Source organism: Scyliorhinus canicula, chromosome 16 (genome assembly GCF_902713615.1).
Source record: "Scyliorhinus canicula chromosome 16, sScyCan1.1, whole genome shotgun sequence".
In the NCBI taxonomy this organism is placed as follows: Eukaryota; Metazoa; Chordata; class Chondrichthyes; order Carcharhiniformes; family Scyliorhinidae; genus Scyliorhinus; species Scyliorhinus canicula.
The window spans coordinates 86,086,330-86,101,301 of record NC_052161.1 but is presented as its reverse complement, the minus strand read 5'-3'; the positions used below and the strand labels follow the sequence as shown (position 1 = coordinate 86,101,301).

At 49.6% G+C, this 14,972-nt stretch overlaps 1 protein-coding gene across 1 annotated transcript; it reads left to right on the top strand.

The window, feature by feature from the left end:
• Positions 1-559: 559 nt before the first annotated feature.
• LOC119951008 (lysophosphatidic acid receptor 5-like) lies at positions 560-1,971 on the top strand. Its single transcript, XM_038774040.1, has one exon. The coding sequence runs from the start codon at positions 853-855 to the stop codon at positions 1,969-1,971; it is 1,119 nt and encodes a 372-aa protein (XP_038629968.1). The 5' UTR covers positions 560-852.
• Positions 1,972-14,972: the final 13,001 nt, after the last annotated feature.

Sequence of the window (14,972 nt, the reverse complement as noted above, 5' to 3'; positions counted from 1 at the left end):
TCCAGCACCTGTTTGGGGAGGCTGTTACGGGAATCGAACCATGTTGCTGGCCTGCCTTGGTCTGCTTTCAAAGCCAGTGATTTAGCCCAGTGTGCTAAACAGCCCCAACATACAGCTAGAGATACACAGTGAAACAGACAGAAAGGGAGCAATAGAGGAGGACAGACAGAGACAGAGAGGCAGACAAACATACAGAAAGAGAGACAAAGACAGAGAGAGAAAGAAAGAGAACATTTAGTGGAATGATTGAGAGCAGGCCCTCTAAATGACCTCTTTTTGCCTCACAGTGTTTGTGCAAGCCCGGATCCTCACTAGCCTTACCTACCAGCATTGCGAGAACGAGGGCGAGGGAGGACAAGAGCAAGAAAGGACGAGAGCGAGGGAGAAGAGCGAGAGAGGACGTCAGCGAGAGAGGACACCAGCGAGGGAAGACGCGAGCGAGAGGGAGAGACGAGGGGCCTATTAATGCTGTGGTGCTCCTTCCAATTTCCGTTTGCCAGCTGTCCGCGGAAACTGACTTGGGGGTGTGGGGTAGTTGGAAGGAAGGCTGGAGGTGTGCTGAAGGCAGGTTCAATCGAGGTGTTCGATCTTCGTCTGACCGTGTCAACGGAAGGCTGGATGCGGGATTGTTCGAGGGAAGCTGGCAAAGTTGTTTCTGCGCCCTGGAGAGGGAGGAAGGGAGAAAGCCAAACGTTATATCCTGTGAGAGCGCCGAACTCCCTGGGCGTCACTGGACGACAGCATCCGGTGAAATAAAGGCCACTCGAGTTGCCCGCTGCAGCTGCTGTTCGAGCGATTTCAGCAGTGAGGGGGTCTGGGAGGCGTAGCTTTGGAGGAAGCACGGCGGTGGGGATGGCGGACAACACCTCCGGGCTAATCGCCTGCAAGGACCATGATGCCGTGCACCACTTGAACCTGGTGTGGCACTCCGGCGTGCTGGCCCTGGCGCTGCCCCTCAACCTGACCGCCCTGGGCATCTTCTTGTGCGTCTTTCGCCTGCGCACGGTGGTGACCGTCTACATGGCCAACCTGGCGGCCTGCGACCTCCTCTTCACCCTGGCGCTGCCCCTCCGTCTCTTCTACTATGCCACCCACAGCTGGCCACTGGGCAACCTGCCCTGCCAGCTGGCAGGCTCCCTCTTCCAGATCAACCTGTACGGCAGCTGCCTTTTCCTAGCCTGCATCAACGTGGACCGCTTCCTGGCGCTGGCGTACCCGCTGCGTGCCCGCCACCTGCGACGCCCAAGGGTGGCCTGGCAGGTGTGCACAGCCGTCTGGGTGCTCATCGTCGTGGGCTCCATCCCCGTGGCGCTGGTCCACGACACCAGCCGGTGCCTGGACGTCAACGGAACAGTGGAGGTGCGTTGTTTCGAGAGCTTCTCACTGAGAGCCTGGAAGAACGAGCTGCTCCCCCTGCTGGCCCTGGCCGAGATCCTGGGCTTCCTCCTGCCCCTGACGGTGGTCCTGTGGTGCTCAGCCCGCACCCTGGGTGCCCTATGGCGCACAGGCAGCTCGCCCACCCAGCGGCGGCGCCGCACCATCAAGCTCCTCCTCGTCAACGCCGTTATTTTCGTAGTTTGCTTTGTCCCCTACAACCTGGTGCTGGCCGCGTACGGCCTTGTCAAGGCCAAGGTGGTGCCCGCCTCACTGGCCTCCCGAGACAGCCTGCGCCTAGCCCTCCAGCTGACCATGCTCCTCACCTGCACTAACTGCTGCCTCGACCCCCTCATCTACTACTTCAGTGCCGAGGGATTCAGGAACACCCTCCGCAGCCGGCGCGGCCAGCCCTCAGCGCTCACGGTCAGGACCGGCTTGCGGGGAATCGTAGCAGGGGACGAGGCTGGAGATCCCCTCTCCCCCAAGGCCATGCACAGCCTGGAGCCCGAGGCTGTCCTGGGGCGGGAACGGGTGGGGGAGGGGCAGGGACAATGTGGCCAGAGGTCGGAAGGGCGGGGTGAGAGCGTCATTTGAGGGAGAGAGGGAATGCACACTTCCCCTTCATTCCCATTCACTCCCACTGTACGTAATCCCATGGACCCAAACCCCTTCCCGTTCACTCCCACTGTATACAATCCCAATGGACCCAAACCCCTTCCCCGTCACTCCCACTGTACACAATCCCAATGGACCCAAACCCCTTCCCCGTCACTCCCACTGTACACAATCCCAATGGACCCAAACCCCTTCCCATTCACTCCCACTGTACACAATCCCAATGGACCCAAACCCCTTCCCGTTCACTCCCATTGTACACAATCCCAATGGACCCAAACCCCTTCCCATTCACTCCCACTGTACACAATCCCAATGGACCCAAACCCCTTCCAGTTCACTCCCACTGTACGTAATCCCATGGGCCCAAACCCTTTCCCCGTCACTCCCACTGTACACAATCCCAATGAACCCAAACCCCTTCCCATTCACTCCCACTGTACGTAATCCCATGGGCCCAAACCCTTTCCCCGTCACTCCCACTGTACACAATCCCAATGGACCCAAACCCCTTCCCATTCACTCCCACTGTACACAATCCCAATGGACCCAAACCCCTTCCCGTTCACTCCCACTGTACACAATCCCAATGGACCCAAACTCCTTCCCATTCACTCCCACTGTGCACATTCCCAATGGACCCAAACTCCTTCCCATTCACTCCCACTGTGCACATTCCCAATTAACCCAAACCCCTTCCCATTCACTCCCACTGTACGTAATCCCATGGACCCAAACCCCTTCCCCGTCACTCCCAATGTACACAATCCCAATGAACCCAAACCCCTTCCCATTCATTCCTACTGTATGCAATCCCAATGGACCCAAACCCCTTCCCATTCACTCCCACTGTACACAATCCCAATGGACCCAAACCCCTTCCCCTTCACTCCCACTGTGCACATTCCCAATGGACCCAAACCCCTTCCCGTTCATTCCCACTGTACACATTCCCAATGGACCCAAACACCTTCCCCATCACTCCCACTGTACACATTCCCAATGGACCCAAACCCCTTCCTGTTCACTCCCACTGTATACATTCCCAAAGGACCCAAACCCCTTCCCGTTCACTCCCACTGTACACAATCCCAATGAACCCAAACCCCTTCCCGTTCACTCCCACTGTACACATTCCCAATGGACACAAACCCCTTCCCGTTCACTCCCGTTGTACACATTCCCAATGGACCCAAACCCCTTCCCGTTCACTCCCACTGTACACATTCCCAATGGACCCAAACCCCTTCCCGTTCACTCCCACTGTACACATTCCCAATGGACACAAACCCCTTCCCGTTCACTCCCGTTGTACACATTCCCAATGGACCCAAACCCCTTCCCGTTCACTCCCACTGTACACATTCCCAATGGACACAAACCCCTTCCCGTTCACTCCCACTGTACACAATCCCAATGGACCCAAACCCCTTCCCATTCACTCCCATTGTACACAATCCCAATGGACCCAAACCCCTTCCCGTTCACTCCCATTGTACACAATCCCAATGGACACAAACCCCTTCCCGTTCACTCCCACTGTATACATTCCCAATGGACCCAAACCCCTTCCCGTTCACTCCCACTGTACACAATCCGAATGGACACAAACCCCTTCCCGTTCACTCTCACTGTACACATTCCCAATGGACACAAACCCCTTCCCGTTCACTCCCACTGTACACAATCCCAATGGACACAAGTCCCAACAACGGGCCTTGCCTTTCTGGGCCCAGCCAATTAACCATTAGTATTGGGGTCACACCTATCCACAGGCTACGCTGCCATCTGCTGGTGGAGGCAAGCGTTGGCATCAAGAACAAAGCTTCACCTTAAACCGAACTGTAACAAATCCTAACCTCTAACCCCTAAACCTGACCCTGACTAACCATAACCCCTAACCTAACCCCCGTAACCCCTAACCCTAACTTCCTGGCACTAACTCTGACCTCCAGCCTTAACCCCTGGCCCTAACTAATCGTAACTCCAACCCAAACTCGAGCCACAACTGAACCCCCCAACGCGACCCCAACCTCTAACCCAAACGCTTGACCTGAACTCTAACCCTGACCGTAACTCCACACCTAACCTCGAACTCTGACCCTAATTCTTAAGGATGAGGCCCAGGAAGAGGAGATGATTGCACTTAGTGTCGGGTCTGTGAAGGTATATATATGTAGAGATAGGAAGTGGATCCCTCGAGGCAGGTCTCAGAGGGTTTGTCAAATCCATTCAATAACTGTGAATCTGGAATAAATGAATGCTGAAACCGATTGTGTGGCATTTTCTCTTTCCCTCCCTCATTGTCTCTCTCTCTCTCTCTTTTGCACACAAACACAAACTCTTCTTCCTCATCCAGAGACACCCATTAGTTCATTCCCAAGATGGCTGGGACCAGTCTTTATTGCCCATCCCATATTGCTCCCCGAGAAGGTGGTGGGTGAGCCGCCGTGTTGAACTCGCTGCAGTCCCCGTGTGGTGTAGGTACACCCACGGTGCTGTTAGGGAGGGAGTTCCAGGATTCTGACCCGGGACAGTGACGGAGCGGCTGATATATTTCCCAGTCGGGATGGTGTGTGCGGGGCTTGAAGGGGGGAACTTGCAGGCAGTGGGTGTTCCCCATGTGTTTCCTACTCCCTCTTAGACGGTAAAGGTGGCAGGTTTGAAAGGTGCTGTCGAAAGAGCCTTAGCAAGTGGCTGCAGTGCATCTTGTAGACAGTACACACAGATAGGAAGGTTTGGAGAAGGTTGCAGAGATAGGAAGGGTATGGGGACTGGAGGAGATTACAGTGATTGGGAGGGCTGTAGGGGGCCAGAGGTGGTTGCAGCGTTAGGGAGGGTTGGATTGGATTTGGGTTTATTGTCAAGTGTACCACGGTACAGGGAATGTATTGTACTGTGTACAGTCCAGACAGATTGTTCCATGTATGAAAAACATAGGGGGCCAGGATTCTCCATTTCTGTGTTGATACTGACACAGAATTAATGGACTTTCACAACAGCTAAACTGGCGCCGAACCTGGATCAATTCAGCGACTGTGATGGGGCTAGCACCAGCGGTACATGGAACACAATCGATTCCAATGAAAAACGGTGCAGGATTCACCGGGTCCGTGATTGACTCTCGAGAGGCTGACAAGCTGCAGCCGCACATACACATTACACTCCCCACATACACTCAACCCAGCCAACAAGATGGCACTGGTAGTACCGGAGCGTGCTCATACAGCTGATGGGTCAGCTAAGGCCAGAGGGGAACCTTATCAAACACTTTACTGAAACCCATATACACCACATCAACTGCTTTACCCTCACCAACCTGTTTGGTCACCTTCTCAAAGAACTCAATAAGGTTTGTGAGGCACGACCTACCCTTCACAAAACCGTGTTGACTATCCCTACTCAAATTATTCCTTTCTAGATGATTATAAATCCCATCCCTTATAATCCTTTCCAAGACTTTGCCCATAACAGAAGTAAGGCTCACTGGTCTATAGTTACCGGGGTTGTCTCTACTCCCCTTCTTGAACAAGGGACAACATTTGCTATCCTCCAGTCTTCTGGAACTATTCTGGTAGACAATGACGACATAAAGATCAAAGCCAAAGGCTCTGCAATCTCCTCCCACCTCCTGGCCACCCCCCGCTACTCCCCCCAGCCTTGGTAGAAGCCCCCCGGCCAGTGGCACAACTGTCACCAAACTATAGCGATGTTGGGACACTTTCCCGACCCCATCTCCCTCAGCAGCCACCACACCGGTTTCATGAGTTTTAAAAGCACAAGTGAACTGCTCTGTCGGGAACTCAGCCCATCAAAGGCGGAGCATCGCAGAGGCCTCGGGGAATACCGGATCAGGCCCGCTAATGATATGCAAACAGTGTTTACTGTAGGTGGGTTCCAGGCCTCATTGACGCTGCTGTATACGTGACAGAGAATTGTGACTTGCTGTCAAATCAGTGCCCGTCGCGATTCAAGCTTCGGAACCTATTCCCTGCTCAATCGCATTTTGCGATTTCAGCGTCAGCAAATGGAGAATCCCACCAAGGATATACGATAAATGCACAATGTAAATACGTAGACACAGCCATCGGGTGAAGCACACAGAGTGTAGTGCTACTCAGTAGAGAAGATGTGTGGGGAGATTAGTTCAGACCATAACAGGGTCATTCAGGAGTCTAATAACAGCGGGGAAGAAGCTGTTTTTGAATCTGTTAGTGCATGTTCTCAGACTTTTGTGAGTGAATAAGCCGGGTGGGAGGGGGTCTTTGATTATGTTGCCCGCTTTCCCCAGGCAGCGGGAGGTGTAGACAGAGTCAATGGATGGGAGGCAGATTCGTGTGATGGACTGGGCTGTGTTCACGACCCTCTGAAGTTTCTTGTGTTTTTGAGCTGAGCAGTTGCCATACCAGGCTGTGATGCAGCCAGATAGGATACTTTCTATGGTGCATCTGCAAACATTGGTAAGAGTCAATGTGGACATGCTGAACTTTCTTAGTTTCAATAGAACAATAGAACATTACAGCGCAGTACAGGCCCTTCGGCCCTCGATGTTGTGCCGACCTGGGAAACCAATCTAAAGCCCATCTATACTATTCCATTATCATCTATATGTTTATCCAATGACCATTTAAATGCCCCTAATGTTGACGAGTCCACTACTGTTGCAGGCAGGTTATTCCACTCCCTTACTACTCTCTGAGTAAAGAACCTACCTCTGACATCTGTCCTATATCTATCTCCCCTCAATTTAAAGCTATGTCCCCTCGTGCTAGCCATCACCATCCGAGGAAAAAGGCTCTCACTGTCCACCCAATCTAATCCTCTGATCATCTTGTATGCCTCAATTAAGTCACCTCTTAACCTTCTTCTCTCTAACAAAAACAGCCTCAAGTCCCTCAGCCTTTCTTCATAAGATCTTCATACCAGGAAACATCCTGGTAAATCTCCTCTGCACCCTTTCCAATGCTTCCACATCCTTCCTATAATGCGACGACCAGAACTGCACGCAATACTCCAAATGCGGCCGCACCAGAGTTTTGTACAGCTGCAACATGACCTCATGGCTCCGAAACTCAATCCCTCTACTGATAAAAGCTAACACACCGTACACCGTCTTAACAACCCTATCAACCTGGGTGGCAACTTTCAGGGATCTATGTACATGGACACCGAGATCTCTCTGCTCATCCACACTACCAAGAATCTTACCATTAGCCCAGTACTCTGTATTCCTGTTACTCCTTCCAAAATTAATCACCTCACACTTTTCTGCATTAAACTCCATTTGCCACCTCTCAGCCCAGCTCTACAGCTTATCTATGTCCCTCTTTAACCTGCAACATCCTTCCGCACTGTCCACAACTCCACCGACTTTAGTGTCATCCACAAATTTACTCACCCATCCTTCTACACCCTCCTCCAGGTCATTAATAAAAATAACAAACACAAATGGCCCCAAAACAGAACCTTGTGGTACACCACTAGTAACTGAACTCCAGGCTGCACATTTCCCATCAACCACCACCCTCTGTCTTCTTACAGCTAGCCAATTTCTGATCCAAACTGCTAAATCACCCTGAATCCCATGCCTCCGTATTTTCTGCAATAGCCTACCGTGGGGAACCTTATCAAACAATTTACTGAAATCCATATACACCACATCAACTGCTTTTAACCTTGTCCTGTTTGATCACCTTCTCAAAGAACTCAATAAGGTTTGTGAGGCACGACCTATCCTTCACAAAACCGTGTTGACTATCCCTAATCAAATTATTCCTTTATAGATGATTATAAATCCTTTCTCTTATAATCCTTTCCAAGACTTTGCCCACAACAGAAGTAAGGCTCACTGGTCTATAGTTACCGGGGTTGTCTCCACTCCCCTTCTTGAACAGGGGGACAACATTTGCTATCCTCCAGTCTTCTGGCACTATTCCTGTAGACAATGACGACATAAATATCAAAGCCAAAGGCTCTGCATCTCCTCCCTAGCTTCCCAGAGAATCCTAGGATAAATCCCATCCGGCCCAGGGGACTTATCTATTTTCATACTTTCCAGAATTGCTAACACCTCCACCTTATGAACCTCAATCCCATCTAGTCTAGTAGCCTGTGTCTCAGTATTCTCCTCGGCAACATTGTCAATACTCATTTAGCACCTCTCCTATCTCCTCGGACTCGACGCACAACTTCCCACTACTGTCCTTGACTGGCCCTACTCTTACCCTAGTCATTCTTTTATTCCTGACATACCTATAGAAAGCTTTAGGGGTTTTCCTTGATCCTACCTGCCAAGGACTTCCCCTCCTGGCTCTTCTTAGCTCTCTCTTTAGGTCCTTCCTGGCTAACTTGTAACTCTCAAGCGCCCTAACTGAACCTTCACGTCTCATCTTTACATAAGCCTCCTTCTTCCTCTTGACAAGTGATTCAACTAATTTAGTAAACCACGGTTCCCTCACTCGACCACTGCCTCCCTGCCTAACAGGTACATACTTACCAAGGATGCGTAGTAGCTGTTCCTTGAACAAGCTCCACATTTCAATTGTGCCCATCCCCTGCAGTTTCCTTCCCCATCCTATGCATCCTAAGTCTTGCCTAATGAAATGAAATGAAATGAAATGAAAATTGCTTATTGTCACAAGTAGGCTTCAAATGAAGTTACTGTGAAAAGCCCCTAGTCGCCACATTCCGGCGCCTGTTCGGGGAGGCTGGTACGGGAATTGAACCGTGCTGCTGGCCTGCCTTGGTCTGCTTTCAAAGCCAGCGATTTAGCCCTGTACTAAACCAGCCCCTTGCTAAACCTAATTGCATCATAATTGCCTTTCGCCCAGCTATAACTCTTGCCCTGCGGTATATACCTATCCCTTTCCATCGCTAAAGTAAACGTAACCGAATTGTGGTCACTATCACCAAAGTTCTCACCTATCGATTGGATTTGATTTGTTTATTGTCACGTGTACCGAGGTACAGTGAAAAGTATTTTTCTGCAAGCAGCTCAACAGATCATTCAGTACATGGAAGAAAAGGGAATTAAACAAAATTCAAGAAAATACATGAGAATACATAATAGGGCAGCACAAGATATACAATGTAACTACATAAGCACCGGCATTGGATGGAGCATACAGGGTGTAGTGTTAATGAGGTCAGTCAATAAGAGGGTCATTTAGGAGTCGGGTGACAGTGTGGAGGAAGCTGTTTTTGAGTCTGTTCGTCCGTGTTCTCAGACTTCTGTATCTCCTGCCCGATGGAAGAAGTTGGAAAAGTGAGTAAGCCGGGTGGGAGGGATCCTTGATTATGCTGCCCGCTTTCCCCAGGCAGCGCGAGGTGTAGATGGAGTCCATGGATGGGAGGCAGGTTTGTGTGATGGACTGGGCGGTATTCACGACTCTCTGAATTTCCTTACGGTCCTGGGCCGAGCCGTTGCCATACCAGGCTGTGATGCAGCCAGATAGGATGCTTTCTATGGTGCATCTGTAAAAGTAAGGGTTAATGTGGACATGCCGAATTTCCTTAGTTTCCTGAGGAAGTATAGGTGCTGTTGTGCTTTCTTGGTGATAGCGTCGACGTGAGTGGACCAGGACAGATTTTTGGTGGATGTGCACCCCTAGGAATTTGAAACTGCTAACCATCTCCACCTCGGCCCGGTTGATGCTGACAGGGGTGTGTACAGTACTTTGCTTCCTGAAGTCGATGACCAGCTCTGCCTATCTCCAAATCTAACACCTGGCCTGGTTCATTATCCAGTACTAAATCCAATGTGGCCTTGCCTCTTGTTGGCCTATCTACATACTGTGTCAGGAAACCCTCCTGCACACATTGGACAAAAACCGACCCATCTAAAGTACTCGAACTATAGTGTTTCCAGTCAATATTTGGAAAGTTAAAGCCCCCCATAACAACTACCCTGTTACTTTCACTCCTATCCAGAATCATCTTTGCAATCCTTTCCTCTACATCTCTGGAACCTTTTGGAGGCCTATAGAAAACTCCCAACAGGGTGACCTCTCCTTTCCTGTTTCTAACCTCAGCCCATACTACCTCAGTAGACGAGTCCTCATCAAACGTCCTTTCTGCCACCGTAATACTGTCCTTGATTAACAATGCCACACCACCCCCTCTTTTGCCCCCTTCCCTGAGCTTACTGAAATATCTAAACCCCGAAACCTGCAACAACCATTCCTGTCCCTGCTCTATCAATGTCTCCGAAATGGCCACAACATCGAAGTCCCAGTTACCAACCAATGCTGCAAGTTCACCCAAGAAGTATAGACACTGTTGTGCTTTCTTGGTCGTAGCGTCGATGTGGGTGGACCAGGACAGATTGTTGGTGATGTTTACACCTAGGAATATGAAGCTGTCAACTAACCCCACCTCAGCACCATTGATGCAGACAGGGGTGTGTACCAAACTTTTCTTCCTGAAGTCAATGACCAGCTCCTTAGTTTTGCTGACATTGAGGGAGAGATTTTTGTCATAGCATCACTCTACTCAATTCTCTAGCTCCCTCCTGTACTCTGATTCATCGTTGTTCGAGATCCGACCCACTCCAGTTGTGCCAGCAGCAAACTTGTAGATGGAGTTGGAGCCAAATTTTGCCACACAGTGCTATGTGTATAGGGAGTATAGTATGGGGCTAATTATGCAGCCTTGCAGGGCCCTGGGATTGAGGAATATCATGGAGGAGGTGTTGTTATTTATCCTTACTGATTGTGGTCTGTGGATCAGGAAGTTGAGGATCTCGTTGTAGAGGAAGGAGCGAAGACCTAAGCTTTAGAGTTTTGCTATAATAAATAATGTAACAGTAATCTTTATTAGTTGTAGTGATATGCAGTAACAGTGTGTATAACAGTGTATATAAAAGTGTATGTAGCCTCCAACCACTAGGTGTCATGCAAGAGGAACAGGACACTGGAACCGGACAGAGCCGGTCTTGATCAGAGTTGCAGGAGCTGTTAGTAGCATGGTTAAAAGATCCACAGTTTGGTTGGCAATAGTTTAGTTTCCGCACAGTTTATGCAACATTAAATAACTAAAAAGGCAGCACGGTGGCGCAGTGGGTTAGCCCTGCTGCCCCACGGCGCCGAGGTCCCAGGTTCGATCCCGGTTATGGGTCCCGGTTATGGGTCCATGGGGGGTTTGCACATTCTCCCCGTGTTTGCGTGGGTTTCACCCCACAACCCAAAGATGTGCAGGCCAGGTGGATTGGCCATGCTCAATTGCCCCTTAATTGGAAAAAATGAATTGGGTACTCTAAATTTAAAAAAAGGAAAAAAAAACATTAAATAACTAGTCTTGAACTAGTCGTACACTGTTTCATTTATTATCACAGTACACAAACATAACATGGTACCAGGAGTTATTTGAATGGCACAGTGGTCAAACAAAGAAGAAACACTGCTGCAACAAAAATGTGGTTCTTCAAATGGTAATTCAGAAAGCCCCAGCATTGCTTCAACTTACTGGTAATGTGATTGGAATTTGGCGCGTGTTTTTAAAAAAAATATTTTTGTTCTCCTTTTTCACATTTTCATCATATTTACAACAACAAATAATAATTAACAATAACAAAAAATACAATGGCAATCCGCTAGCCAACAATCCCCTCAAACAGCTCCCAACATTTCGAATACAAAACACCAATCATCATTAATTTATACATCCCAAAAGAAATTGGTGCATGTTTAAGCAGTACTTCACGCTGTAATAATAATCATAATAATCTTTATTATTGTCACAGGTCGACTTACAGGAACATTGCAATGACTGTAAAAATCCCCCAGTCGCCACGTTCCGGTGCCTGTTCGGGTACACGGAGGGAGAAGTCAGAATGCCCAATTCACCTAACAGCACGTCTTTCAGAACTTGTGGGACAAAACCGAAGGAAGCCCACGCAGACACGGGGAAAACGTGCAGACTCTGCACAGACAGTAACCCAAGCCAGGAATCGAACCTGGGACCCTGGCGTTGTGAAGCAACAGTGCTACCCACTGTGGTACCGTGCGCCCTATCGGGTTTCAGGCACAGCCGAATGAGAGAAAAATTGCGTTATTGCTCATGGTAGTAGGCTCGCACGTGATTGAAATATATAATACATTCGCTTATGAACAAGAGGAAGACAGTAAGAAATTTGATGCTGTGGTCAAAAGATTTAACGATCATTGTAACCAGAGTAAAATTAAACGTATGAAAGGTTCATTTTTCAAATGCCCACGCAGAAGTTTGGCGAATCATTCAATAGTTTTCTTGCTGACCTGAGAGTGCAGACGTGCAAATTTGCGACTCTGAAATCCTCCATGAATAGAGATCAAATTGTTTTTGGATTGCATGATACTAAGGTGCATGAGCGTCTTTAACGAGAAAATGAGCTTGTATAGTACTGGGGAATTCACAAGTGAAATGTCTGGTGCGAAAAGTTTTACCAAACTCAAAGCATTGCAGCTCAAGCTTGATGAAGAAAGTACCAGGTTCTGCACATTCAATACTCCTTTTGGAAGATATTGCTTTCTTCGCATGCCCCTTGGCATTATATCTACATCCGAGATATTCCACAAAGGTGTGGAACATACCATGGAGGGCATTGAGGGGGTCCGGGTCTATGTAGACGACATCATCGTATGGGTCCTTAGAGAAACACAATGGCAGACTGATCAAGGTCTTACAAAGCATCAGGCTGAATGGGTGCAGGCTCAATAAGGCCAAATGCCAGTTTGGAGTATAAGAAGTTACATTCCTGAGCGACAAGCTTTCTGTTCACGGAATAGAGCCAGATGAAATGAATATTAATGCCATATTAAACATGCCCCGAACCACGGATAAAAAAGGAGTACTACGAATAATGGCAATCAGCAACTTCATTGGGAGGTTTATTCCCAATCTCTCAGCCAAAACAGCATTAAGAAAGCTCTGACAATCACACCCGTACTGACGTTTTTTGATCCAACAAGGAACACCAAAATATCAACTGACACATCAAAAGATGGTATAGGTGCGGCCGACCCACATTTACCGTTGAGATGCATCATTGACCTTTGGGCAGGCACGATAGCACAGTGATTTAAAACAAAAAAATTTTGAATACCCAATTCATTTTTTCCAATTAAGGGGCAATTTAGCATGTTCAATCCACCTACCCTGCACATCTTTGGGTTGTGGGGGCGAAACCCACACAAACACGGGGAGCATGTGCAAACCCCACACGGACAGTGACCCAGAGTGGGGATCGAACCTGGAACCTCGGCGCCGTGAGACTGCAGCGCTACCACTGCGCCACCGTGCTGCCCTCATAGCACAGTGGCTAGCACTGCTGCCTCACAGCTCCAGGGACCTGGGTTCAAATCCGGCCTGTGTGGAGTTTGCACTTCCTCCCCGTGTCTGCGTGGGTTTCCTCCGGGTTTCCTTCCACAGTCCAAAGATGTGCAGGTTAGGTGGATTGGCCATGATAAATTATCCCTTAGTATCCAAAAGGTCAGGTGGGTTACGGGAATAGGCTGGAGGCGTGGGCGTAAGTAGAGTGCTCTTTCACTGGTTGCAATCATTAAAGAGAATCTCAACGAAATGTCTCCATGAATACAGCATCTCATGGTGGGCGGCACATCCTGGTGATTGTCCGTGTGGGGTTTGCATATTCTCCCATGTCTAAGTAGGTTTCACCCCCACAACCCAAAGGTGTGCAGGTTAGGTGGATTGGCCACGCTAAATTGCTCCTTAATTTGAAAAAAAAATAATTGGGTACTCTAAATTTAGAGAAAAAGAATTATGGGTGGCACGGTAGCACAGTAGTTAGCACTGTTGCTTCACAGCGCTAGGGTCCCAGGTTCAATTCCCGCTTGGGTCATTGTTTGTGCGGAGTCTGTACATTCACCCCGTGTCTGCGTGGGTTTCCTCCGGGTGGCCTGGTTTCTTCCCACAAATCCCGAAAGACATACTTGTTCGGTGAATTGGACATTCTGAATTCTCCCTCAATATACTTGAACAGGGCGCCAGAATGTGGCGACTAGGGGATTTTCACAATAACTTCTTTGCAATGTTAATGTAAGCCTACTTGTGACAGTAATGAAGATATTATTCTGAAGCTTCAAAGATACGACTTTGAGTTGATATACACGACTGGCAAAGATATAGTGGTAGCAGATGCGTTATCCAGAGCTCCAGCAGCACACGATGTCAGATCTACTAGGGAAGGTATACAGGCTCACTTAGACATGATCACTGATACACTGCCAGTTATCAGACGCAAAGGTGAAACAAATTGACAAACAGGCAGCAAAAGTGAGCGGCGGGATTCTCTGTTTCTAAGACTAAGTGCCAACACCGGAGTGGGATCTGTGCCATTTTAAGACACCAAAATTTGTGCTAAACCCTTGCCAATCCTGCGACTGGTGAGGGGCAAGCGGCCGCGCTGAGTAAAGCTCCCATGATATAAACGGCCGGAGATTTGCCGGGTCCGTGGCCGCACATGTGCACTCCAATGACCTTCACCGGCTGCGCCGTACAACATGGTGCCGGCCATGTGCGGACCCGACCTGACAAAAAGTGCCCCCTGACCACCCCCCACCAGTCCCCCCAGCCTTTGCGGAAGCACCCCCCCCCCCCCCCCCCCCCCCGGCCAGCAGCACGGCTCCCGGCTGACTGTGACACAGTCCGCAGCCGCCTTTCCGGATTCCAGAGCACTGAGACCATACATCCCCCACAGAGTCGGGAACTCGGCCCACCGGGGGTGGAACATCGGTGGAGGGCATTCAGGTGATGCCCGAATGCCATCGCAACGACGTGCGCCACTCGACTCGACACGATGACGCCATTTTGAAGGGGGCGGAAGATAGAAAACCGTCGCCAAACTGGCACCGCGCATGAATTGGGCGTCAGGAGGGATTCGCCTGACGACATCGGCGTCGGGGAATGGTGAATTCTACCCTAAGTCTTGACACCAACGCAGAATTCGTGGACTTTCATGACAGAAAAACTGCCGCCGCACTTGG

Coding starts and splice junctions, on each gene's coding strand:
- LOC119951008 (XM_038774040.1), top strand. CDS start 853: ATGGCGGACAACACCTCCGGGCTAATCGCCTGCAAGGACCATGATGCC.